At 45.2% G+C, this 27407-nt stretch overlaps 1 protein-coding gene across 3 annotated transcripts in view; it reads left to right on the forward strand.

Annotated features, from left to right (window-relative positions):
- The window catches only part of TFDP2 (transcription factor Dp-2), a 751258-nt gene that overhangs the window by 298937 nt on the left and 424914 nt on the right, over window positions 1–27407 (forward strand). For all 3 annotated transcript variants that reach the window (XM_069618279.1, XM_069618278.1, XM_069618277.1), the window contains exon 3: window positions 22134–22258. In XM_069618279.1, coding sequence (XP_069474380.1) covers window positions 22134–22258 — 125 coding nt within the window. The remainder of the gene's footprint in view (window positions 1–22133; window positions 22259–27407) is intronic.

Below are 27407 nucleotides of genomic sequence, written 5' to 3' on the forward strand. Positions count from 1 at the left end.
TGCTAGGTCTTGGGCTATGGCCAGCGCCATGAAGCTCTTTGCTTCTGGAGTAGCCTGCTTTCTTGTTCAGGCCTCTAAAAATAAATAACAAATACAAAAAGTAACAGGGTTTCCACAAGTCTAACACTTTCAGCAGTGACGTTAAATAAGAAAGGATAGGAATACCAAATTATTTGTCTTTCTGGAATTCCATAAAATAATTGTTAGACTCATTAAAGGTTTATTTCAGGCACACTTCAGGGGGTGAGTCACTGATTTAGTCTGTTCTTAAACACCTCAACTCAGCCTTTCATCCTCCTGAGGTCGATAAATGAGTACCAACGCAGGTTGGGTAATATTGTATGTATATTTGTTCTATATAAAGCGCTTAAGCGTAGGTGCTATATATTAACACATCATGTTTTTGCCTTGGACGTCTGCTTGCATTCACAGTAATTTGGTAATATGAGCCTATACACACTGATCTTAATGATACATTTAGCGATCCATTCTTTTATGAAATGTACATCACATTTAAAGTGATATCCTAACCATATTTCGAGGGGATTGGGTCCTCCGACGTATTCCATTATCTATGACAGTAATTACCACAGCTGTGCTGCTTTGGAAAATCTTTCTGCGTCCTGCGTTGATGATGTTGATACGCAGTCCTCGAGGACTTGCTCCGACGGCCGACGTCCCCAGATGTTATAAGTAGGACGCATGATGCCCGTAGCCTCAGTTCTGTTTTTTCTGCGAACGTGTTCGCTTCAGAGATCTCGCCGCGCCTCGACTCTTTGCAGTTTGTTCTTTTGGTTCTTCGAACCTGTTTGTTTTGTGAAGAATTCTCAGGATGTCTTCCTCTTCTTCCACCCCGCGTCCGGGCTTCAAGAAGTGTGGGGACTGCTGGTCCAAGATGTCGGTGACGGACTCGCACAACGCCTGCCTCTGGTGCCTCGGGGAGGCCCACGACATGGATGATTGTGCCGACTGCCAGTCGCTTACGTCTGAGGCCTTGCGGGAACGTAAGAAGAAGCTGTTGGTCGGTAAGGTGTCCAAGCCCCAGAAGGCGAGGTCCACTGGGCTTTCGACGGACGATTCGAGGGGCGACTCTCAGCATCATAGTCGTAAGTCTAGGGGGGTCTCGGTCCCGGAGTGGGTCCCACCACTCCTCTGCCTCTTCGAGGCACTCCCGGAAGCGCCGTCATCGGTCACCTTCCCCATCCTCATCCGAGGACTCTGCCCGTCGGCGGATTTCTTATCCGACCAAGCGTTCCTCTCCGGAGGAAGGGGCTTCCTTCGGGAAGAAAATGTTGGCGATTCTTGAATCGCAGGGCTCCGGTCCGTCCACGCCTCCGAGAGGGGTCGGTCGTGACCGTACTGGAGACACGGCTCGTACGCCTTCGGGCTCGGGTGGTCGGCACGATTCGCGGGAGAGGTCCCGCTCAGACAAGGGGAATCGTTCGTCATGCCCGTTCCAGGTCCTGGTCCTCGACGCGCTCGAGCCCGTGTGCACCTGTGAAGTCTTCGAAGAAGACGTCGATGCCGGTGGTGTCGAAGTAGTCGACGGACTCTCTCGAGGCTACACCTCCGAGGAAGTCGTCGACGCCATCGGCGCCCAGGCTGTCGAAGGACACGCTCGGGGCTCTGCCCTTGAGGCCTGTGTCGAAGCCGCCGATGCTGTCGGCGCCGCACTCAACGTCAACGCCATTTCACTCAACGCCCTCGACGCCTTTCAAGGCTGTGGTGTCGGAGGTACCCTGTGGCACAGGGGAACCACCTAGAAAGGCTCTGGCCAAGGCAAAACATGTCTTTCTCCCTTATTCATTGCTCACCTTCCAGCCTATGGAGTATATTTCTGAGGTGGAAGAGGGTTCTGAAGATGGGTTGGTTCCGGACACGGTACCAGATGAGATTTTTTCTGGTCATAGCCAGATTGAGGACTTGCGTCCGTCACTGAATGACGCCAGTGGTCTTGACGCCTCTCCGGAGGTGGAGTTCTGTATGCCTGAGCCTGGCACCCATACCGAATCATCGTACCGGCGCCTTATGTTGAGGGTCACAGACTACTTGGGGTGGTCGGCGGCCCCAGTTAATTTTGTGCAGGATGACCTGACGGATATCCTCGACCAAGGTCCACCCACTGACCCGGTACTGCCGTTCCATATGGCTCTGCAAAGAAGGGTGGCAGCGGCTTGGACTGCTTCTTAGAGTCTCCCTGCAGTGGGTAAGTCTTTGCCGCGAAAATACCGCCCAGCCAGCAGTGACCCCTGCTACTTGACCATGCACCCGACTCCGGAGAGTTTGGTGGTGCAGGCGGCTACGGCCCCAGCAAAGCAGGCGTCGTATCCTACCATCCCTCCTGATAGGGACGACAACCGTTTTGATGGCTGGGCGAAGAAAGTGTTTTCTTCAAGGGGTATGGCTCTTCAGGCGGCCAACTCTGTATGTGCCTTGTCACGTTTCACGCTCACTCTGTGGAACTGTATTTCCTTAGCGGCTGAACATATTCCCGAAGGGGACGAACTGGATGGTTTTCTTGCTATTATTCAGTATGGCAAGGATGCCATGTGTGAGTCCGTTCAGTCGGGTTTGGACATGGCAGACTGTGTCAGCCGGTCCATGGCGGCGAGCACCATGATACGCAGGTTTGCATGGTTTAGGAAGTCTGGGTTTGCTCCTGATGTGCAAGCCAGGCTCCTCAACATGCCCTTTGATGGTGAACATCTTTTTGGCAGCAAGGCTGACGAGAGCCTTGAGAGGTTGCAGACCTCCAAAGCTGCAGCGCATTCGTTGGGCGCTGCAGTCCGCCAACCTCTGCCTTTTCGTCCTAGGGGGCAGTAGTGGAGGGGAGGTTCCTTTCGTTATTACTCATCCTTTAGTAAAGCGAGAGGAGCTGCGAGTCAAAGGGGCAACCATAGGAGTGCCAGAGGTGGAAAACAAGGTACTCGAGGTGCCAAGGCCGTGCAAGCAGTTGCCTCTTTGCCCTCTGGCAACGCGCAGCCGCTTCTGCTCAGTCATGAGGCCCATGCTTCGCCGGTTGGGGGAAGGCTATCACAGCATCTTGTAGAATGGCGTGCCATTACTTCAGATGTGTGGGTTCTGGAGATCATAGCCCACGGCTACTGTCTTCCTTTCCGGCAGAGGCCTCACGACAATCCACCAGGGAATCTCTCTTTGAAGAGTCCGGATCCGCTCCTTGTGCAGGAAATTCAATCCTTGCTGGAGAAAGGTGCCATAGAACTGGTGCCGGTAGCGGAGAGGAACAACGGATGATATTCCCCATATTTTTTGATTTCGAAGAAAGAAGGGGGATTGAGACCCATCATGGACTTGCGCGGTTTGAACAAACTCCTCCGGAAGGACAAGTTCAAGATGGTTACTCTCTCTCAAGTCCTCCAGGCCCTTCAACTTCAGGACTGGTTGGTGTCTCTCGCCCTCAAGGACGCTTATTTTCATGTGCCAATCCATCCCAAGCACAAGAAGTACCTGAGGTTCGCGGTTGGCGACTCGCACTTTCAGTTTCGGGTCCTGCCGCTCGGATTAACCTCCGCCCCAAGGGTTTTCACCACGCTCATGGTGGTGGTGGCGGCAGCGCATCTCAGGAAAGAGGGGATTCACGTCTACCCCTACCTGGACGATTGGTTGATCAGGGCGCGCTCTCCCAAGCAAGTCCTGGACATCTGTCCGTCACCTGCCACTCCCTTCACAGGCTGGGCTTCTCCCTCAACTTAAAGAAGTCCCACTTGACGCCAACTGAGCAGCTCCAGTACATCGGAGCAGTGCTCGACACGTCCCTGGGGCAGTGTTTTCCTCCCCAGGTGAGGGCTCATCACATTCAGCAGATGGTGCGCAAGTTCCTACATGCTCAGAGTCTCCCTGCGTTCGAGTTCTTGAGATTGCTTGGCCTCATGGCATCCTGCATTCTTCTGGTGCCAGAGGCCAGGTTGCAGATGAGATCTTTGCAATGGGCACTCAAGCTCCAGTGGTCTTTCCTCCGGCAGGATGTCGGACCCTGTTCAGGTGCCGCCCTCGGTTGCCCAGGACCTTCTGTGGTGGGCTGTCGAAGGCAATTTGATGAAGGGGGCTCCTTTTTGGCTACCCTGGCCGGAGGTGACGATCGTGACGGACGCATCCCTCACGGGATGGGGAGCTCATGCCAACGAGTTGACAGTCAGCGGTCGTTGGTCTCCGTCGGAGTCCAGACTCCATATCAATCTGTTGGAGCTGAGGGCCGTCAGGCTTGCCCTGAAGGCTATTCTGCCGACTGTGCGAGGAAAGAATGTCCTGATTCTGATGGACACCACAGTGGCTATGCACTACCTCAACAAAAAGGGGAGGGGGCAGGGTCACTTCCTCTGTGCAGGGAGGCGATGCAGCTCTGGTTCTGGGCCACCCAGAAGGAAATTTCGATCTCGGCAGTTCATCTGGCCGGAGACGAAAATGAGACAGCGGACGCTCTGAGCAGGCAGAGCACGATCTCTCACGAGTGGGAGCTGGCTCAGGAGATTCTCCTGGAGATCTTCGCCCTTTGGGGGACCCCTCAAGTGGATCCCTTCGCCTCCAGTGTCAACCGGAAGTGCGAAAGGTTCAGCTCGCGGGAATTTCCTCCAAAAGGAGCCTTAGGAGACGTGTTTGTGGTGGAGTGGTCCTTCCCGCTGCTGTACGCGTTTCCTCCAGTCCCTGTCATTCCGCAAGTGCTGCGGAAGTTACGGAGGTTCGGTTCCTGGATGATCCTCATTGCTCTGTCATGGGCCCGGATGACGTGGTACCCAGAATTTCAGGAGGGGGGGGGGGGTCAGGTTCTCCATCCAGAGGTCCGATCCCTCAACCTTCACGCTTGGCTTCTGAAAGGTTGAGGTATAAGGATTGGTACCTCCCTGAAGACGTGATGGAGGTGTTGCTTTCGGCCAGACGGCCGGCAACAAAATCCCTGTACCGTTGCCGTTGGAGAAAGTTCTGTGACTGGTGCAGGGTTCAGAATGTGGATCCTTTTTCATGTGACATTCCTGTCGTTCTGTCTTTTTTCTTTCTTTGGCCCACAAGGGCCTGCAAGTGGGTACCGTTAAAGGTTACCTGGCTGCGCTGTCTATATTTAGGCGCTCGTCTGAGGAGTGTTCTTATTTTAAAATCCCTTTAATTTCTCAGTTTCTGAAAGGGCTCACTAATGTGTTCCCTCCGTCTCCTTTCCGGGTGTCCGGTTGGGATCTGAACCTTGTTCTCAAGTTTCTAATGGGTGCTCCCTTTGAGCCTTTGCATTCTTGTCCTTTGAGACTGTTAACCCTTAAAACTGTGTTTTTAGTTGCGGTCAGTTCTGCTTGCAGAGTGAGTGAGTTACAGGCACTTTCAGTTAAGCCACCCTTCACTGTGTGTCATAAGAACAGGGTTGTCCTTAGAGTTCGTCCTTCCTTTCATCCAAAGGTGATGTCGGAATTTCATTTAAGCCAGAAGGTTAGTCTTCCTTTTATCCTCCTCCATGTCCTGGTAAGTAAGAGAAGAGGCTCCATTGGCTGGATCCTAGGAGAGCTTTAAGCTTCTACATTTCTCGCATGTCCCGGGTCAGAGTGGACGATCAACTCTTTATTGGTTACGTTGGAAGGTGTTTGGGACAAGCTGTTACTAAGCAGACTTTTTCTCGATGGATCATCTTGGCAATTGCGGAATGTTACCGCTTGGCGGGTAAGGACCCTCCGGTAGGCTTACGGGCCCATTCTACCAGGGGTGTGGCTGCCTCTACTGCCCTGCAGAGGGTTGCTCCCATTCGTAACATCTGTGATGCAGCCACTTGGGCTTCGTTCCATACTTTTGTACGTCACTACTCCCTCGATTCTATCTGGGGGCCTGATCTGGCCTTTGGCAAGGCGGTCCTTTACTCTGCAATTTGATTGGGCATTCTAAATTTGTATATTCTAAATTCTTTTCCCACCTCCTTACGTTGGTACTGCTTTAGGAGTCTGTCATAGATATGGGATACGTCGGAGGACCCAATCCCCTCGAAGCATAAGTTACTCTCTTACCTGGTAATGTTCTTTCGATGGGATGGTCCGACGACGTATTCCATATCGATCCCTCCCTGCCTACCCCGCTACAGAATTTCTTATGCGATTGCAGCTCAGGTTTCCGCAAGGCTTTCTGTGGTCATACTGGCAGAAGATTGGTGCCACTCGTTCTAGGGAAAAAACTACAACTGAGGCTATGGGCATCGGCCATCGGAGGAGGTCCTTGAGGACGGCGTATCGACATCGACGCAGGACGCAGACGCCGAAAGATTTTCCGAAGCAGCACATCTGTGGTAATTACTGTCATAGATATGGAATACGTTGTCGGACCATCCCATCGAAAGAACGTTACCAGGTAAGAGAGTAACTTGTTCTTTTCGTAGTGTACTTAGGGGCAATGCTATGTGATGCCACTTCCTGTTTTGTCAAGGGGTGAAAGGTTGTGTTCCATCGCTTCCTGTGGTATCACATCAGGGCGGGGTCAAATTACATCTCTTGCTGTGATGTGATCAGAGGTCAAGGGTCTTGTGATGTCACTTCCGCTACCCCTGGCATTTTGGTGAAATGACGTCCCTGAGTTCTACGCCACCATTCTAACTTCAGCAACTGCCACCATTCTAACTTCAGCAACTCTCTCGCATGGCTCCTAACTGGAAGCTGCTACTAGCGGTTACTACAGCTTAAGACTGTGGGAATTCCCCTTTTAGCAGGACAAATTGACTAATTTAATCGAAGCTGAGCCATGCCAAATCCTCATCGTCATCCACCAGTGCAAATCCCTTCATTCATTTGGGGGCACTGATTGGTTTGACGTGTGCACACTAGAAGTGACCCTACGCCTCGCGCTGTATCTTTATGGAATCAGTGTTTTCTTTGCGCACCCTAGCACACCCACGTGTACACAACAACATATGCACACACAGACCAAGCCCGCACACATTGGCACACGCACAGAAACCCCTGGACACCAACGTGCCACTAACGCATTAAAACACGCTCTCTTCCCCCATTCCCTTATCGCAGCACAGATCTGCAAAGCTGCATGGCGTTGTGGGCTCGCATTGGTAATATAGTATTGGCACATTTCCAAAGGATAGAAATTGTGCAAAAGGCCTATCAGTATTTGTGGTTTCATTGAGCACCGTCTTAGCCAGCGTACATATCGAGGTGCTGCATGGTAGTTGTATGTTTGATGTAAATGAAGTGCAATGTCTTGTTTGTTAGCAGGATATGTATGTGTGTGCTCAGTTTCATAGAAGTGTGCTAAAGAGAGTTAACCCTGATGCGCCATCTTGAACATTTGATTGAAAAGCATTGCACTTGGGATAAGGATGCCAGGGCCATTAAAGCAAGTCACCTTCATCTACTTAATTCCCATCCGTTCTTGCCTATTTCATACACGAGTGTCCATTGATGCCGGTCATGGTACTGGGATCCACATCGCCTCCTATATAGGTGCTACACCTCCCACAAGCATATATATTTTCTTATGTCCTAAGCAGTTGAACTGCACCCTTTCACGAGTAGCACATGATCCATTGCAAAGCACCGAGCCTTATTTCTCAGTAAAAAAAGTCATGCAAAGATATTAAAATAAGTCTACTGGGCAAATATTTACTGTACGTGGCCGGATCCCGTTCTAAGCAAATAGGGAGTTACCGATCTGCGTCATTATGTCAATGCTCATATTAAGACAATGCAAACCTATTTTTGCGCCCTAGTCTTTTTCTCTTTGTCATATTCAAATGAAGAGAGGAACTCTGGTTTAAATAATAGAACAATGTTTTTATTTCTGTTTGTTTTCAAAGGTATATTCTGTTTTTCTTTGTTCACAACTTAATTGAGACTCTCACCTTCGACATGTGTTTCACTGTCTTTTAAACATATCGGAGAGTTCTTCAGGAGTGAACTTTTTGTAACATCAAGATATGTCTTCATTGTTTTCTGGCGATCCTTTCGGGTACGTGATTCTCGCGGCACGTTAACCTCTGTTGCAGCCATAAGCAATCATAAATAGTCACATCAATTGGAAATTGCAACTACAAAAGGCTGGCCAAGGAGTTGTGTGAGGCTGAAAAGGACTATAGAGTCCTTATTATTTTTATAAAGACAATGCAACTGTTCTAAGGTCGCCCCTTCATTCTTTCTCACGGTTACCGTCCTTTGGCCTGCCATGTGCTTATAGCATTTTAAAATAATAACGCTCAAAATGTGACATGGGTAACTAGACTAGCAGTGAGCCATGATGCATATGAAGGGACTTGGTGACATATCAGGATCCCTTCATGTGTGCATATCCGCCCAAGACACTGGCGCCTAACGAGTGTCGCTGCTCCCTCCACATGCTGTGCGACCCCAGATGCCTCAGGCAAAGTGCACGCCGCTCACTCCTACGTGTCCGGTCACACGGACTGTACACAACCTATGACTACCTCAAAGACACTTCGCTTCAGCTGCTCCACCAACAGTGACAAAGACCTCACCGAAGATGCCGGATCCCCCTCTCTGATTAGTTGTGGCTTGACATCAACTAATGGCGCCCCGTTATGGCCCGCCCTGCTTACCCTATGCACGCTTGGCCATACTGGTGAAGGCTGCTCTGTGCCCACTATCCCTCCTGCATATCAAGTCACCACCAGTATGCCCACACCTCACGTTATGATTGTGCCCCGGCAGCTTGCCACTCACAAAACTACTGCCTACCTAGCCATGCCAAAGGATCACGCTGTGCCCACGCCTTTACCACTACCTGTTGATGTTGATAGCCCTACTATGCCTGCGCATCATGTTGTGCCCATGCCTATACCACTACCTGTTGATGTTTCTAGCCCTACTATGCCTGTGCACTATGTTGTGTCTATGCCTTCACCACTACCTGTTGATGCTGATGTTACTAACCTTACCATACCCGTGCACCTTGAAATACCTATGCCTATGCTCTTGCCACTACCCGCACATGCTACCAACCCCACCCCAGCCCTGCCATGCCTGCACCCCCATCTCAGCCCTTGCCACTGCTTACCCTCGCTCCTCCTCCCACCTACACCCTCAATTGTGCACTCATTAATGCACGCCCACTACCAGCTCATGCCCTTGACATTAATTACTTAATTATCAAGGACAACCTCGACATTTTAATAATCACAGAAACCTAGCTCAATGAAGGTTCTGGCCCTGCTCTTTCACTTGCCATCCCTACAGGGTACGCAATATTTAGAAAAGACCGTACTCATCAGAGAGGTGGAGGCGTTGCCCTCATCGCTAGGGAAACCCTTGCTATTAGGGAGGCTGAAGGTCAACATAGTCACAACTGTGACTACCTCCGACTCAAAATTAACATCTCCCACAATTGCACCATTACCATGCACATTGTATATCGTCCCCCAGGTCCCATCGCTGACTTCCAGGAAAACCTCATCCTCTCCCTGTCTGACAATATCAAAAAGACTTCCCAAGTCTTGCTTCTGGGAGATCTGAATTTATGCCTTAACGACCCGAAGGACTCCCATGCCAATACTCTGAACAAAGCCATTATTACCCTAGGTTTCTCCCAAACCATCCGTGAACCAACCCACATTAAAGGACGCACCCTGGATTGGATTAGTCAGCATAACTGCACCATCCAAATAAATGCCAACAAGCCTCTCCCATGGTCTGACCACCACTACATTCAATTCAACCTCCTATCCAAAAGAAGCTCCTCTAACCCAACTACCCCCTGGCCAGCGGCACTCGCAAGATGCTCACGTCTGCTCACTGCAGAAAACATTGCACCTTTTCTAACGGGTCCTGCATTGCAGGCACCTTTCTCCGATAACCCTGAAATTCTAGCCAGCACCTTCAAAGACATCATCGCCCAAGCTGTTGACGCTATAGCCCCCCTCTCCCTTAAGAAAGCTAAAAAAGTCAAACATTCCAATGCCTGGTTCTCTAAGGAACTGCTTGACGAACGCGCCAAAAAAAGGTTAGCACTCTCTGCTTGGAAAGCCAACCTCTCGGATGCTACCAGGAGTGCCTTCAAAGCCATTTCTAAAACCTACAAAGCCAACATCATCCAAGCCAAAGCCGCATCATTTAACTCAAAGATGCTAAATCAGGGTCCAAAGAAATCTTCGCCATCTTTAGAGAGCTGGAAAAGCCGTCCCCCGCGCCCACTCTCCTTAAGGACAAAAGCAGGTGCGACAGCATTTAGTCGGCTATGCTAGACAAACTGAATACTCTCCAAACCAAAATCAGGGGCCATCAAAAAGCACTTAGCCTTCTGATAGCCAACTTGCATGGCGACTCGTCTACATTCCCCAAGTCCAACTCCTCCACCCTTTTTAACTTTAAAGAAATGACGGAACCTGAAGTCATTGCTTTGCTAAAATCCATCAAACCTTCTAACTGTAAGGGCGATGCCTGCCCGGCCCAACTGATTAAAGACTCAGCAAACCTCCTTGCCCCTTTCATAACTGCCTTTATTAACACCTCCCTTAAGTCTGGCCACGTCTCCAAGGATCTCAAGGAAGCCTGGGTTCGCCCACTCCTTAAAAAAAACCTTCCCTCGACCGAACAGTTCCAGGGAACCATAGGCCCATCACCACCATCCCTTTCCTCCTAAAAATCCTGGACAAAGCTGCCTACCTGAAAGTCAAGAAATTTCTGGAAGATAACCGTCTCCTTGGCCTGCGGCTGTCTGGCTTCCGCCCACGACATTGTACTGAAAAGGCCCTTCTTGACCTAAAGAATCAAATGGATGATCTTAGAGACTCAGGCAAGCCTGCGCTCCTATTGCTCCTTGATTTGTCAGCAGCCTTTGATCTGGTGGAGCACAACACACTTTGCCGCCACCTCGCCACTGCAGCCAACTTCTCCCCCAAAGCCTGTGCTTGGATCACTTCCTTTCTCCAAGAGAGGGCTATGAAATCTTCTCTGACTCAGCCTGTGCCACCCACAGCCACACCAAATGCGGAGTCCCTCAAGGCTCCTGCATTGCGCCCACTCTGTACAACCTCTTCACAAGGCCTCTGTTCAGTATCCTCGACTCCTTGTGCATCTCATATACCAACTAAGCGGATGGTGCACAGGCGCTTATCCCACTCACCGACAATTACAAAGAGGTCATGATCACCCTCACCACCATATGCTCCACAATCCAGTCCTGGATGGCGGATAATTGGCTGTGCCTTAATAGTGAGAAAACGGAAATCCTCCTAATCGGCTCACCCACTACTTTGGGCAATCTAGACCAGCAGTACTTGTCATTCACTATTGACAACATTCCCATCAAGGTATCCAACAATGTCAGGATGCTTGGAGTATACCTAGACTCAGACCTGACCGTGGACAGACATGGCAACGCCATTCCTTCCTCCTTGGCCTACTACTCCAAAGTCCTTAAGGCAGCCAGACCCTTCCTATCCCGTCTGAATTGCCTTACCACCGCTAGGGCAAAAATTGGTTCAAGGCTTGATTACTGCAATGCCCTCCTCGTAGGGACTTCCTTTAAAAACCTGGCCAAGCTCCAACTGGTGCAAAATAACGCCCTTGGGCTGCTACAGGAACATCGAGGAAAGACCACATCTCCGAGGTGAGGAGGCAGGCTCACTGGCTCCCAGTCAAAGAGCGAATTGTCTTCAAGACACTCTCCCTGACCCATAAATCGCTTCATGACCTGGCCCCACCCTACCTTGCTCAAAGAATGGTTAAACACACATCCACAAGACCTCTCAGAAAGGGGTATTCCAACATGATCATCATTCCCAAGACGCTGAAAGTCGCTGAAAGTCCACGCTGGGGGCTCAAGCTTCCCCACAATGGCCGCTTCACACTGGAACGCTCTCCCTTCCCACTTAAGAATGATTGAGTCACAGCCTGCATTCCGCAAAGCCACCAAAACCAAGCTCTTTGTCTAACTTCCTGTCTAATCTGTTATCTCTGCTGTAATATTGATTGGCTCACTGTTCTTGTATGAAATTACCTGCCTGTCTTGTATGAAGTCACCTACCTTTATTGCACCTGTACCTAAGAGACCGCATCGGTCACCTGTATCTTAATCAAAATTTCCTATAAACTTCATGTAACAGCGCCTCCATGTCCCTGGGCTGTAAATGCGCTATACAAATGCAAATAAATAAATATTTGCTGTATAAACAGATGCACCTTCATTAGTACCTCCTGCATAAAACACATCCCAACGTAAGACCACCTATGGTTATGGTTGCTCTTCCTCAAGTAGCAAAGGGATTCTTAGACTTGGTTGGCAGACATTTCCTGAAGCAGAAAGTGATCTCTTTTTCCCAAGAGAGTGCAGTATATGGCACTAAGGCAGTCCCAGAGTCGTAGAGTTCTAGATTTCAGAGTAGAATGCAGAAAGGGTGTTTCAGAAATGGTGGTTTTCTGCACTTTCAGACTTCCAGGCATAGAAGTCGGACTCACATCGGAACCTCAAATTTCTATTGTTAATAACTAGTAATGGCTTTGACGGAAATGTCGCAAGTGATTAAAAAACCTATGGTCCCCCCGAGACTGCAAAGTTTTGTAAGGATTTGTTTTAAAATGAAAAAGTTAAGTGCCCCCAAGAAAACGCTTTCTCCAAAAGTGGGCCCTACTTCCCATTAATTTTCCCATAAACAAACTGGGTACATTTTTTCCAAAGTGCACAGCCCAAACCGCTGGACGGATTGGGACAACGTCCGAAACAACTTGGGCACAAAGCGTTGACTCGTGATCCATGTGTGGTTTGGGGGATATAGTGACACAATTGCCATCCAGATGTTCCATCCATGATGTAACCAGGACAGACCCTGCTTAGCTTCAAAGTGGGGAAGGGACAAGCCTCCTCGGGCCATGTTGCCAGATAAATAAGCCAAAGTTACAAGACCACTTAGAGAAACGGGCCGGACCTTTCTGTGCTTTCAAGCTAAGCAGTGTCAGTCCCAGTTACTGCATTGATGGGCAACCAAATTATTTTATTTTTTTTAAACCATGCTACTGTCAGTCCTTGAAAGTTTTGCATTCAGAGACATTTTGTTGCCTTTTACCAAATTGCATTCTGGTAGTTGTAGTTTCATAGTCAAGATGGGGGGAATAATGCCACAATTGTACACTTTTTGCCTAACATAATTATATAAGGATTTATATATTTGAGTGACACTATGGTATGTGTACTTTCCAAGTTAGCTTTATAAAGGAGAGTATTTTTGAAAGCTAGACATGGGGGTGAGGAGGGGAAATGATAAGGGGGTAAGTGAGTCATAAGTATTTGCCCACAATGTGGTAAGAGAGTTTGCAATCCTGGTAAGAGAGTTTGCAATCCTGGACACTGTTGCAGTTACTTTCCCCTGCTTGTGGCTGCTTTTCATGGCACCAGTAAAGGACTCGTGGGTGGACAGCATAACTTTTTTTCAGAGTGCGGGTGCAACCCCTTGTTTTTTTTTTTTTAGGTTGGCAACCTTACTGTAGTATTTGGCTACCATGATTTTACTCAGGTTGTCATGTTCCCAGTGCAGACATTTACTCACAAGACCACAAGCAATTGTTTCATTTTGGGATTTAGTTTTCCAAGGAATATTTCATGACAGATTGCTGGTTTTAACGGTGAGCACCTTTTATACTTTGCCAGCATATTTATTAGAACATTTCCTCTCTCAGGTAATTTTTCTGGTGTTCATTACTTTTTTTTTTTTTTTAAAGTCCAATGCTATTTTGTCTTGAATACTTTCGTCTAAGGAGTAGGTCTGTGGAATTACCTTTGTATATATCACTTTAAGATATATAGTAACTTACTGTGGGTGCCTGCTTTTGATTTTTGCTATGGGGCAAAAGTACCTGGGCATATGTTATTTTTGCAGTTGGTAATTCTTTTCCCTTTTACGTGCTGCTTAAATACAGTTAGTTGGGATTGTGCAGTGTATCACAACAGCCAGCAAGAAACCGGACATAAAACAAGGGGCTTGCAGCATGCTGCTTAAGTGCGTGATCCTCAGGGAAATTATTTAATCGCACAGGGCATTAACTAAAATCATTCGGAATTCTCAAAGCCTGCAATCTCTTATACATAATAAAAACATATATTTTTATAGCTACAGTGACATCGAGGGTAAAATAATCACTGGTGACCCGGGTCTCCCATCCATGCAGTTAGCAGGAATAACCCTGCTTAGCTTCACAGTGAGGAAAAGGCCACCCCACTCAGGCCATGGTGCCTAATAAGTGAGGCAAAGTTACACTCCCATTTGGAGCAACATAGCCAGGCCCCTTACTCACCTTGAAGTTAAGAAAGGGTGCCGGCTTTTGATTTTTGCTATGGGTACAGGAAGAACCTGGGCATATGTTATTCTTGCAGCCGGTCATTTTTTCCCTGTTTCCGTGCTGCTTAAATGTGGTTAGTTGGGGCCGTGCGATGTTGGCCAGTTAGGTGCACGCTGTCATGGCAACCATTTCACTGCAGGTCCCGCTTGGCTGCGTCCAGTTAGATGCAGCCAATTGGGCGCAGTGGCCTCTCGGCGCAAGGATGTTTTGGCGCGAGAGGTCGCAATTGGCACAGCATGAACCTGCAAGCACTTTGTATTTTGTATCTCTCGGCGCAAGAATATTTAGGCGCGAGAAGTCACAATTGCTATGAACCTGCAGGTATTTTGCATGCAAGAGTTCAAGATGCAGCACTTAACCATTATGCTACAATGATATTATTGTTTGGATTGGATTCCAAATATACCTTGCAATCGTGTTGTTCTTAGGGTTGTATTCGCTTTTGGTTTTTTCTTTAGTTGGATCAAAATGTATATATTAGATTTTTGAGGTGCAGAGGAGAAAGTACATCCCTGGCAAATGGGATGTTTATGGCAAATCTAAGAAAAAGAAAGTTCCCTGGGATCCTTGTGTCCACTGCACACTTTAATTGGCTCAGTTAATAAGCCCAACTTTCTAGAACATTTTCTCCTGGTATAGGGTAATTTATGAATGATTATGTCCATATTTTCACATAAAAGATTGTTATTCCATTGTTCAAATTCCTGTGGTTTCGAATAAAACACTTTCAAGTTGCTTTTTTATTCAAATAAGGTTCTTTAATGCCCAACGCATTTTGAGACCGAGTATCTCTTCTTGAGGTTCTATTTACTAAACCCTGCAATTGTCAGGTTTTTTATACAGTTATTATAAGACAAACCGCATTATCAATGGTTCACAAATTCAAAATTTCAAAATAAACTTGTATATCTAGTCATGCATTGTGCTGTTGGAGAAAAGTATGTATCATTTTGCTTGTCATAACTTTTCATTTATCAAGGTTACCTTAAAACTACCAAAAAAGATGTCAAAAACAGAACTCTATTTTGATCAGTTTACATGTATGCACTCTAAAAAGCATTGTTTATATTACTAGGGTGTTTTTAGGAATTTACACAAAGTACTAGCCTGTATTTTCTTCTTTTCTGTTTCTGTCTCTAGTGAAGACGCTCGTCCTTTTCTTTCCTCTTGGACTGGGCTCATGTGTACATCCTATTTGTCTCCCTTTATGCCATCTTCATTATTTCACATGCTCCTTGGATGGATTAGATGAAGTAATGCGTAATATGACATTGACTATCACTTCTGTAAACATAAAGAATCCTTTTCTGTTTGGTTTACTACTTACATAAGTGGTTGTATTCCAATTGTAGCTTGATAGTTGTGTCTGCTGATGAATCTCATTTCCCTTATGAAGGGTTCCTTTGCATGGATAGCTGAAAAATGCCTCTTGGATCTGTCGAAAATATAGTGTTGCTTATTTTAAGATACAGGAATAAAATAAAAGGGGGGGTTGGATGATACCTCATCTTGTAGGTGTCTTGTAATTACCTATATCAATGGATCAATAAGGAAGGGTAACGTAGTGGAGAATTTCTGTTAAAGGCTTGAGCCTGTGTCACATACTTGGAGTCCTTGTGGTGCTCTGTAATTAAGCACAATTCTGTTTCATTGAAAAAAGTTCCTAAGTAGTATGTCTAGGTTAGATTTAAAGTAAAAAATCCAAACATCTCAATGATGTTTTGGATTTTGAAGGATATCGTACCTGGAGAAGTTGTTCGCGTTTGCCCACGATTTTCAGGGTTTACTCTCTGAAGCATAACCAAAAAATGGCCACCTAATATAACAGCGTCATTACATTACTGTGATGTCATCGCGTCATGTATGATGTGCATGACATCACCAATGTAAACAATTCGCTGTGCAGTGCTGATATATCACGGGTTGAATACTTTGTGTGTGAACTGTTATTAAAATGGTATATAGTTAATGATGTTTGGTTTAAGTCACTAAGAAATTCTTGCACTTCATTGTGTTTTTGAGAAGTGAAAAAATATTAAGGTATATTTACAAAGTTAAGTGTATAAGTAAGATTGTTCTGTGTTCCCAATGGCAGCAATAGTGTACAATATTTGGTCATATCAGTAATTTATTACTGGTTCAAAATTGTAATTTACACTCACCAATAGGTAATCGAACAAGGTTTTTTCCGACATAGTCTGTTACTGTTTCATTAAGGAGATAACTGATGTTATCTAGATTCTCTATTAAAAGAAGATCTTGGGTGTTAGTCATCTGGGGATGTCATCAGATGTTAACTAGCCTTTTTATTAAAATAAATATGTTTTGGGTCTATGATATCCCTCAATGTCCATAGATAGATAATAGCTAAACTATGTGCATGAGGTCATGAGTGATATTATGATGTACATAACTACATATACCCGCCTCGTTTGAATATGCATTCTATCTCCTAAGTTGTCTTGATGTCAAAAGCATCTCACCATTCAATTTTTCTGCCTCGAACTATACATAAATGGTTCTAGTTCTCTATTGCAAAGCAGTACATACCTATACAATATAATACGAGAGTAGTCAAATTTAGTGCTTATAAGTACTTGTCTAGATAGTGTAGTCAAAAAGTATTTGTTGTCAAGTAAAGTGCTGTTATCAAAAAACGAGATTGTTACTCGTTACTGTACTTGCACATACTAATGGAATATAGTAAAAGATCATTTGTTATCAAATTTAGTGTCATATAAATGACATGTTATTCAAAGTTATAGTACTCAACACTGCAAATATATACAGTGTGGTAAAAAAAACATTTGTTTTCAATTTGAGTGTTTTTATCCATATACTTGACCGTTACTCCACTTGTTCAATATGGTATGTTAAAGTTTGGCAAAATAGATTGTCCATTGTGGCTGTTCTGTCTCACATGAGTTCTCAATCTATCCATATTTCTAGAGTTATTTAGAGGTATGACCCTAAATAATGTTCCTCATTTAATCCCAGTGGAGATATGTAGTCTAATTTGTAGATCCAGAATCATTCTCTTTGAGAGAGTATCTTGGAGATGTTACCACCCCTCGGTAGGGGGTATATTACTTCCAGGATTAAGCATTGTAATTGAACTATTGTGTGTTTGTTGTCACAGAAATGTCTGTAAATTGGGGATTTTATGTTTCTCAACCTGATGTTGGATTTATGCTCTGTCCAATGTTCCTTGGCTATCCTCATTGTCTTGACTACGTAATATTTCCTGCAGGGACATTTGAGAGCGTATATAACATTCTTTGAGTCACATGTGGAAAAGTCTCTGATTCAAATCTTTCCTGTGTTAGGATGTCTAATGTGGTCATCTTTGATCAAATTGGAGCAATGTTGGCAGATCAGACAGGCGAAGTGTCTTTCTTTTGTTTTCTCAGTAGATTGTGTCTTGTTATTAGTCTTTCTGCTTTTATCAGTGCGTCCCTGAGGTTTCTGCCTCTTTTGTAGGCGAACATTGGGGGTTCAGGAAACAGACGGTTTAAAGTCTGATCACTCTTGATAAGATCCCAATTCTTCATTATGATTTTCTTAATTTGAAAACTTTGGGAAGAGAATTTTAAAGAATGTATCAGTCTGGTGTTTTACTTTTTCTTAGTGTATTTGAGGAGGTCAATCCTTTCCAATGGTTCCACTCTGGTTTTTGCCTTTTCAAGTGTTTCTTCCGGAAAATTAGATCCCACAGGTTCTTATGAAGAATACATTATCGAACTAGATGCAGATGAGGAGGAGGATGTTTTTTAGATAATCCTGGTTGAGACCCTGAGGATTATACCGTCCGATCTCCTGACATCACCAATGACCCTGTTTCATCCACGCCCATTGATGGAGGTGGCAGATTTCTTTCAAATTGAAAAACGCGAGTTCGAAGAAGACACTGACTTTGCTGATGACATTCTCAATAAGAAAAAACAAGTCAGTCTCTAGATCTCATTACTACAATCAGTTAGAAGACGGTTATTACCGTTCCTTTCTACTCCAGCACAAACCAGGGACTTTCAATGCACATATAGAGAAACGATTCAAGCCAGCTTCAAAAAGCCCACATTTTATTAAGGGGCAGCTGAAACCAGATTCACTGGTGGTTACTACCACACGCAAAAGAGCTGACGCCCCTTAGCCATTTATGAAGTCCCGCAGACAGAGGGTTAAAATTATCTATGCTCTGGGGAACAAAGTAGCAACATCGGGTGCGTTTCAAATGTTCATTGCCAATAATACCACCCTCATGGTAAGCTTTAATAGAGCGCAATGTGATCAGGTTGAGCACCAGTTTAGCGGAGTCCATGAGCCCCCTATGGTCTGAAATAATTAAGACCATATCTGAAGCTAAACAACCAGCAAATGCCATAATAAAAAATACCCTTGACGCTGGAGATACAGTTGGTAGAGTAGTGGCAGAGGGGACACTTATAAAAAGCCACGCATGAATCAGGAATTCAGAGTTTAAACCAGAAACTCAAGCCATGCTTATTAATATGCTAATCGAGAACAATGCCCTTTTTGGCAAATGCCACATAGGTATGTTTGTTTTGCACCACTTGGGTCTGGGGAGCTAAAAGGGGCTTCTGGTAGCTATTGGGGGTGAAGCTTACAAGGCTATTTTAGGAAAAAAGCCGGCGCCAAGTAGTCCCCTGCAATTTCCATCCATACACAGATTGCATGCATTGGTGTGATTTGAGGGTAGTTAAAGTTAGCGTTTGCTATGGATATGTTTCTTGCTGCAAACCCAGCCTTTCATCCCACCTGCCCCCCACCCCGGTTGTTACCAATGCTAATACAATAAATAGGCCTTCAGCCCTTGTTTTAACATGTTAAACATGCTGTAGTCTCAAGTCTCCAGTGAATATTGTTTGAAAATGCATACAGTCACCCATCCTGTCACTTACCACAATATCATTGAGAGATCAAGATGGGATTTGATGTCTCTTTTGCTCCCACTATGATTTTGGTGAAAACATTGTACGCATTCAGAAATAAAAATGTTAATGTTGAATCCTTGTGATGTAAATATAGACCACATTGTTTAAATAACATGTTTTTAATTTGTCTGTATACTTAGTCGTAAGGGTTCCATGTGGGTGTTTTTCACTGAAATAATGGCAGACTTTTGTTGATGGTCAGTGGCAATTCCTCTGCTTGTTGAACACTTTCTTGGTCAGCAACCTACCCATCACCTGTGTAGTCCCACAAGAATCTTTAAACTTTACATGGAACTGCTCAGAGCCCTCCTGGCTTCGACACCACATCCCAATCTACCAATACCCAGATGACACACAGCTCTACCACAAGATATCCTCAACCCAAGACTTCCACAGGCTCAGGGCCTGCATCAAATTGATCCAGTGCTGGATGTCCAGTGCTTATTTGAAGCTCAACCCCTCCAAGACCACATTTCTACTGCTAACCAACACTACCATACACCCTGATAGCCAGACCTGATTCTCTGCTGTGAACCTGAGATTTATGTTACATGCTGCAGCAGACTCATCGAACAACTCTGCAAATTCTAGCACATAGTCCCAACCCTCATGAAACTGCACTGGCAGCCGATATTTTCAAATCAAATACTGCTTCATCATCTGCAAGGCTGTTGCCCTGAAGTGCCTAAGCTACCTCACTGAGAAACTCTTCATCTTTGGAGGCCTTCGATCCACCAGAAGTAAGAACATGTGCAGACTTGTGAGAGTTCAGAAAGGAAAGAACCAGAATACTGACCTTCTTTGCCTGTGCCACCGGAGTCTCAAACCTCCTCCCGGTCCACATCAGACTCACCCCCCTTCCTTCTACATTTCAGGGTGGAGCTCCTCCCTAAAACATAGGTCCACACTCTCTCCACTCCCCACCTAACCTGCGACTAGGTGAATCGCTCCCTCCTCTGTCCTCCCCTGGTTGCTTGTAGAGCCCTTGCTGCCTAATTACCCACCTCCCCATTCGCTGATGTTAGCTCCCCCTCTGCTTCCCACAGCATGTCTTTCCCCCTAAAACATGTAAAGTGTTTCATTTCTACCAAAGCTAGGTCCGCGTTCAAGAAATGTTAAAGTTAAAGGTACTTTTATAGCCACCGTCGCCACCGGAGTGGTCCACAGGCGTTCTGGCGGATATGAAAAGGAGGGTGTGAAAAGAGCGGGGAAGTAAGGGGTTAGCAGGGTGCAGTGGGAATAGGAAAGTGAGAGAAGTGATGTCGTGTTGGCAGCTTCAGTTTGGTTTGCACCGTTCGCTGAGCTTAGGGCAGTTTCCGGATTTGTGCAACATCCCATGTGCTGTTGTGCCAGGGTATGTGGTGTTAGTCTGTTGTTGCAGTGTGGTGAAGTGCAAGCAGATTGCTGTCAGAGATGTGGTTGTGTGAGTTTCTGTATGGGAAGTGTATGCGGAAGGTTAACTGAGGCCCATTGTTGTGTGGAACCCTTCCAGCGTGTTCCAGGTGTATCTCGGGGGGGAATTGTATTTTCATGTTTCTAACACTGAAAAAACACTTTCACTCCCTTAACCTGCATGGGTCCTGAAATGGAGTGCTCGCTTCATGAAGTTGCTAATGCTATTTTGTCCAATGTAGTCATAGATTACGATCAAAACTATGAAATTGATCACGTAGAGGGTGTGTTCCAGCACTCCTTCGATTATATATGTGTTCCTATCCCATCCTATTAGTGAATGGTCTCCAACCTGCCATTGTTACTAGGTTTTCATCTCCCACTATTAGTGCAGGTTTGTATTTTCTGTTACTCATTGTCCATTGTCTCTCCCTTCCTCTGCTTCCATTGGAAAACATTTGCTATCCCTCCCATAGTAAAGGTGTCCCTGCCCCTTCCTTTCTGTTAGTGAAATATCTTTCATACTCCTCAGTGCAGTCTCTGCCCATACATTCTGAGTTTCTTTCGCGTTAGTGCATGCTTACTGGGGCCTGCCATTGGCGCAATAGCTTGCCTGTCCTGTCCTCTCCTCTCCTTTCCTTATTGAATGGTTGCCTTCAAACCATCCTCAGCTATAGCCCGAATGGAACAGCTGAGCGAAAAGACTATTCTTAGTATGGACGCGGTGGGCAAATGTTGACAATTTGTTCCGATATGATTGCTAGGAACCAGAGCAACCAGAACATCTTGCTAAGTTGCTCTCTGCAGGATTTGGGGTATAGGAGGGATGGGGGCAAAGGGCAGTACAGGGGATTATTTGAACACACACAAGAGAGTAGGATAGCAACCCCAAAGTGACTGCAGCTGTCTTAATGGGTCAAAGACTGCTTCTGTCGTCCTGGTATCTGGTGAGCCCACTTCTGTGTCATTGGCTTGGCCATCATCCATCACCAATTCAAAACTTCTGTTTCTTCTATTACAGACTGTGGGTAACAAGGGTAGTCATGCCCAATGTAAGTCTGTCCTTCTCTCCACAAGTCAAAACTGTCTTAATAGGCAAATTTTACTGCTTTATCACAATTGCTTGGGTCCTCCGGCTTCTAACGTGGCTGCATTGGATACCCTTGGCCATTGCTATGGTTTTATCCCCTGTATGGGATGCAGTCTCTCTAGCATCCATCCATCGTAAGTGTTTACCATCTGGACTCTTGGGAACCCATTTCCCCATGCTAGCCCTTCCCGTGCCAAATGCAAAAGGTTTTAAAGCGGCCGAGAGATGCCCTGAATACAACACAGAAATCCCTAAGCTAAATAAAATATTTAGTTATTTGAACCAATTGTGATATGTCTATCGATCATGTGCTGTTCCACCTTTCTTGTTTTGATATTTCCAATAACCAAAAAGCATCTGCACTAAGTTTATGTCCTCGTTTTATGTTCAACAAATATGACGTTGCTCTCATTTTCATTTTTTCAGCTCATAAGCGCACCTCAACGATTTGCCAATTCAGGGAGTGTTCTGACTGGAAGAGCATACACTCCGACACCATCTACAATGGTCACCCTCACCCACATCACAGAAGGCACCAACTGGATCCCAGGGTGAGTCTTGGTCATTTGTGTCCAACATAATGGGAAAGTTGAGCGGACAGTAGAACAGTAGTGAGAAATATGTTTTTGAATGGAACTCATTTCTCAGATGTTCAGGTTTTAGGAATAAGCCACAGAATTGCTTTTTTTAAATTATTGTTTTTTTCATAATACTTTAAATATGCTCTCCTTCCTTCCAGTCTGATGGACTCTTTAGGAGCTACTGGATCAGTCGGTTATTTAATCTGGGTCTTCTCTTTTTTTAACCCAGTCTGTGTACATCGCTTTGTTTTTAACATTATGTTGGCCGCTACAAATTTGCCAATACCAAGCCTTCACTAATATCACATTACATTTTGCATAGGGCTTCATGTTTAATTCTTCCTCTTTGAAGTACTGGAACAAGAGGTGTTTTTTACCCACTTGAGTGCTACTCAATAGATCGCCCTCTGACGGATGAAGGGACGAGTTAGTCCTGCACGAGAGTGTAATCTGCGTCTGCAAAATGACCAAGCCAAACATGAAGAGAGCAAAATAAAATCACCCTATTATTTAAGACAATTTATCAAATAAACCCTTCTGAACAGGTGCACTGCAGTTCAGAGTAGGCGAGGAGAGCTCTGAGGGCGCTTTCGTGATTAGGGCATTTCCCCCATTTTTAAAGTTTACCTTGAGCGATAGAAGTAGGCAACGCTAAATGAAAGGGTGCTTAGTGGAGCAGAGAAGGGCATTGGGCGATTTATATTTCCCTTCATATTAACTAATTCAATAAGAAACCAAACGCACATTATTAAACCAATAGGTATAGTTCTATAGAGGTTCCGTTTTTAGAAAAACAAGTAACTTTAAATGCATACATCCATTTTCGCATTTGTAGCATGCTACATGGCACAAGTGGGCTTAGTTATTTTTTGCTCTTTTTACTTTTTCCGTTAAAAATGTCTTTCTTTTCACGTAAAAAATACTACAAAAATTGAGGGGACTTTTTCAATCTATCTTAACTAAGCTTGTGTACATATATATATGTATATATATATGTATATATATATATATATATATATATATATATATATATATATATATATATATATATAGCATGCTTGTATATTAACCTTTGCCAGGGGTCTACCACCTGTGGCTCTCGAGATGTTTTGGACTACAGTTCCCAGGATCATTCACCACTGGCTATGATGGCTGGGGCAGGCGGGAGTTCTAGCCAAAAACATATTGAGAAACAAAGGTTGCAAACCCCTGACATATGGTGAAGTATTTAAGCCAAAACATTTTCAAAACGAAATTTATATTTTATTGAAAAGTCTCATTTACCATAACAATTTAGCCATATTAAAATAGCATCCACAGATAACGAGAAGATTTTAATACATGTATTAATTGTAAATGTTATGCAAGTACGTGGATTGTGGTTTATGTGGAGAAGTATAGATATCTGTACTCCGGACCAACCATTAGTTTCTGTTTGCAGTCCTTCAAATGATCACTTACACATATAATCACTTTTCAGTATACATTCTAAATTCTAGTGCTCTCTTCAGCATGCCCAAAATCTAAACACAATTCAGGTATTAAGGGGAAATTCGTTTTTTTTCCTTCTTTATTTTTACAGTGGGTTGTAATTCCTGGCATATCACACTTTAGGACCCTCACTTGTTCAAAACACTTTAGCACCAGCAACACATAGTATCCTGTTTGAGATATAATCCCCTAATGTTTGGAAATAGAAATAGTCCTTGGGAAGATATGCTGTTTACAGAAAGAAGCCAGGTGCTTTTACTTGGCACTCCCAATTGTCCATTATTGCACAGAACGGGCAGGGATTGGCATACTACCCTCCAAATGTCCCACTGCATCACTTGCCCAACCTACCTCCACCTCGGTAGTAAGTATTTATCGAAGTATCCAGTGTTTTTCTCCGATCCAACAGTGTGTTATGGGGATATAGCCTGATGCACGGAAAAAGTCGACACCAAACCACACAAGGCAACTACCAAGTACAGCAGAAGGATCCTCAGCTGGATGACCTGGCCCAAAGGGAGGGGGAGACAGACAGACACACACACACACACGCACGCACGCACGCTCGCTCGCTCGCAAGCTCACTCACTCGAGCTCACTCATCGGCCCCAACAATTTTTTTTTTTTAAATGACTATCTCATTTTCACATGTGAAGAAGCGGTCTATCATGGATTGGGAAGTGAGAGGTGCTTGAGTGATAAATGTAAGTGTTGCCGTTTTGTCTATCACATGTTACATGCAAACCTCTCTCTTGCCTCATTCAGTATCAGTCATTGGAAGCCCTTCCAATGTCCAGCTCATTTCTGGTCTCTTGAGCACATTTTGTAATGCTGCTGCACCAGGTAACAGAGGACTAAACTTAACTAAGCTTGTGTACAAATCGGATGTGCACCTGCAGAGCTGCTCTTTGGGCACCTTTTGTTCCTGGGCTACAAATCTCGTAGGATAACTAGGTTCTTACAGAATATCTGTCTTTTTATGGAAAACCTCAGAACTGTAGGAGCGATTGGAAAGGCCCTCATTATAATTATATATCACGTGTCCTTGGCACAGTACAGCTCCACTATTCAGTAGTGCTATCTGTGCACACATCTTTGTTTTATTCCTAAAATGATCTGTCAATCCCTTGATAAAGGTTTGCAGGAGGCTGGGTAGCGAGTCACTGATCACCTTTGTTCCTCGAACCAGCAGCTTGCTCACTCAATCATGGAGCAACAAAATGCATCACTTGATCAGCGTACCCGACGCTAACGGATACGCCTAAATATCATAAGATAAAGAAATCCTGCCCCTTAAGAAAATTGTGACCTCTCTTCTAGCCACTCCAACTTCCATAGCCTATTAACTCTACTGTCAGCAGATACCCATGATGAAAACTTCCATTGCTGCACACCTTTCTGTGTTGAGATTTGCACAGGCCAAGAAGCAACTAGCCTGGTTACGCCTTGTGTAGTAGACCTGTGAGAAATAATCAGATTGAGGTCCTAGAACTATGAACACTCCAGGCCCTCCACGTTCAGATGTCCTATTTCCATCTGGTTGAGTCACAGAAAACATAGCATTCAGAGGGTCCATTTTGAATCACTAGTCCTGAAGAAGTCAACAACTGAGTCTATAGAAACGCCTGGTTAAAAGACATTTAGACTCCATATAACTGTCATTAGTTAGAAGGCCACCTTTTGGGCCCTTATGAATTAAGTTCAGACGTAGACCTGCTAGAAAGAATTCACCCTTTGAAAAATTATAATGATCAGTTGTGTGAACCAAGTATATTTGAAGAAATCGGTCCATTATGTGAAGCTTTTGTTACGGGTTTGTGTTGGTACAGTTTCACACTTTATTTTGTACACTACGCTATTATTGTTATGTCGGTTTTGATTATTTGAAAATATCTTTTTATAACACTGTGCACACTGTTTGTCTGGTGTTTGCACATTGGTACAAAAATAATACACATTTCTTTTTCTAAAACAGATGTATTGGTCAATATGAGGAAGATAAAGGTGTACATTTAATTAGTAATCTTTTCAAGGAAAATCACTACCCCTTTCTTTTGGGAGCTATCTGCCAAGTATAAGGGACCACAACATACATATGCAACAAAGTATAATCATGTTTTTAAATTGTATGTACATGTGTTGGTAACCTACCCCTGTATGCAGAGTCAGTGATCACGTCATGTAAGAATGAATGAGTGTGGTGGGTGGAGAGGGACTATAACAAGTATTAATGCCCTCACCAAAGTTATCGTTAGCCATAACAATGCTAAAGGGAATTAGTATCCAGTTTAGCCAGTCCTCTCAGATTTTATTTTTTTTAATAGTTTTTATTAACTTTTATAACAACCAAACATCAAATAACAAAACCAGCAGTACAGGTCATATAGCTTCAAACATCATATGCATTTCCTAACTATCTACTGCCTTCCTATTACCCCCCTCTAACTCGAGCCTACCCCACTTCGTTCTCCGCCGCTGTTTCCTCCAGGGGAACTTCCCCCCCCTCAGTGTTCCCAGAGGTGTCATGTTCGTTTGGGCCGGCCTGGGCGGACCCAGCCAGGGTGACCACTAAGTGTCTCGAGGCCTCCAGAGTCTCTGCTTCCTCCTCCCCCACGCCCTATTGGCCGCCTCATTCCAAACTGCTGTTTCTGCCTCTGACCATTTCTGAAGATCATACCACCATATCTCCACCTTTGGTCTATTACGTTCTTTCCAACCCATGGCTTATATACTGGCCAAGAGCAGAATTGCCAAGTCTTTAAGATTGCTCACATGTTTCAGTTTCCGCAGTCTGGAGAAGCTCCCCACCTTGCATGCCCACATGGATTCCACATCTAGCATGATCCCCTTATCGGTTAGACGGTGGGCTACTTCTCCCCAGAATTTTCTGATTTCCGGGCATGCCCAGAACATGTGCACCATTCCTGCATTCACTTCCCCACATTTGGGACATGTCTGTATGTCTGCGCTTTTGAATCGAGCAATCCTCTGGGGGGTCATGTATGCTCTGTGGGTAACATACAGCTGGATTTGTTGCAGCCTCGCATTCCTAGACACTTTTTTGTGATACCTCTGCACCCTCTCCCACAGCCCATTGTTTATGGGCTCCCTTGCTTCCTCTTCACAGTCCAGTCTCAGCTGGTTCACCTCCCTTCCCACCCTGGACATCAGTAGTTCATAGATCCGGGAGACCTCGTTCAACCCCCCCCCCCCCCCCCCCCCCTCTGAGATGTCATACATTGTTTCTATAGCCGGGGCGGGCTGATCTTCCAACATTATTTCAGACCAAGTCCCTCTCACCCGCCGTACTAATCTGGTATAAGTAATGTATTGCCCTGGGTGTAAGCCATTATCTTCTACCAGTCCATTAAATTCCATAATTTTCCCATCTTGCCATACATCCCCCATTGTTGCAATTCCCATCAGTTCCGATTGCTTGCGAATCGTCTTCCTTAGTTGCTCGTCCCCTCTGGTCAGTGCCACTAGCGGGGAGCACGGTATCAGGTTTTCCATGGCCTGGCAAGCCTTACGCCACATTTCCCATCCCAGTTCTAACATCCTCGTGCATCCTTTTAGCTCAGATTTAGGCAGCCATATCCATTCTTTCAGGAAGAACAGGGCACATTCG

Source organism: Ambystoma mexicanum, chromosome 10, assembly GCF_040938575.1.
Source record: "Ambystoma mexicanum isolate Mex_15411 chromosome 10, UKY_AmexF1_1, whole genome shotgun sequence".
Lineage (NCBI taxonomy): Eukaryota > Metazoa > Chordata > Amphibia > Caudata > Ambystomatidae > Ambystoma > Ambystoma mexicanum.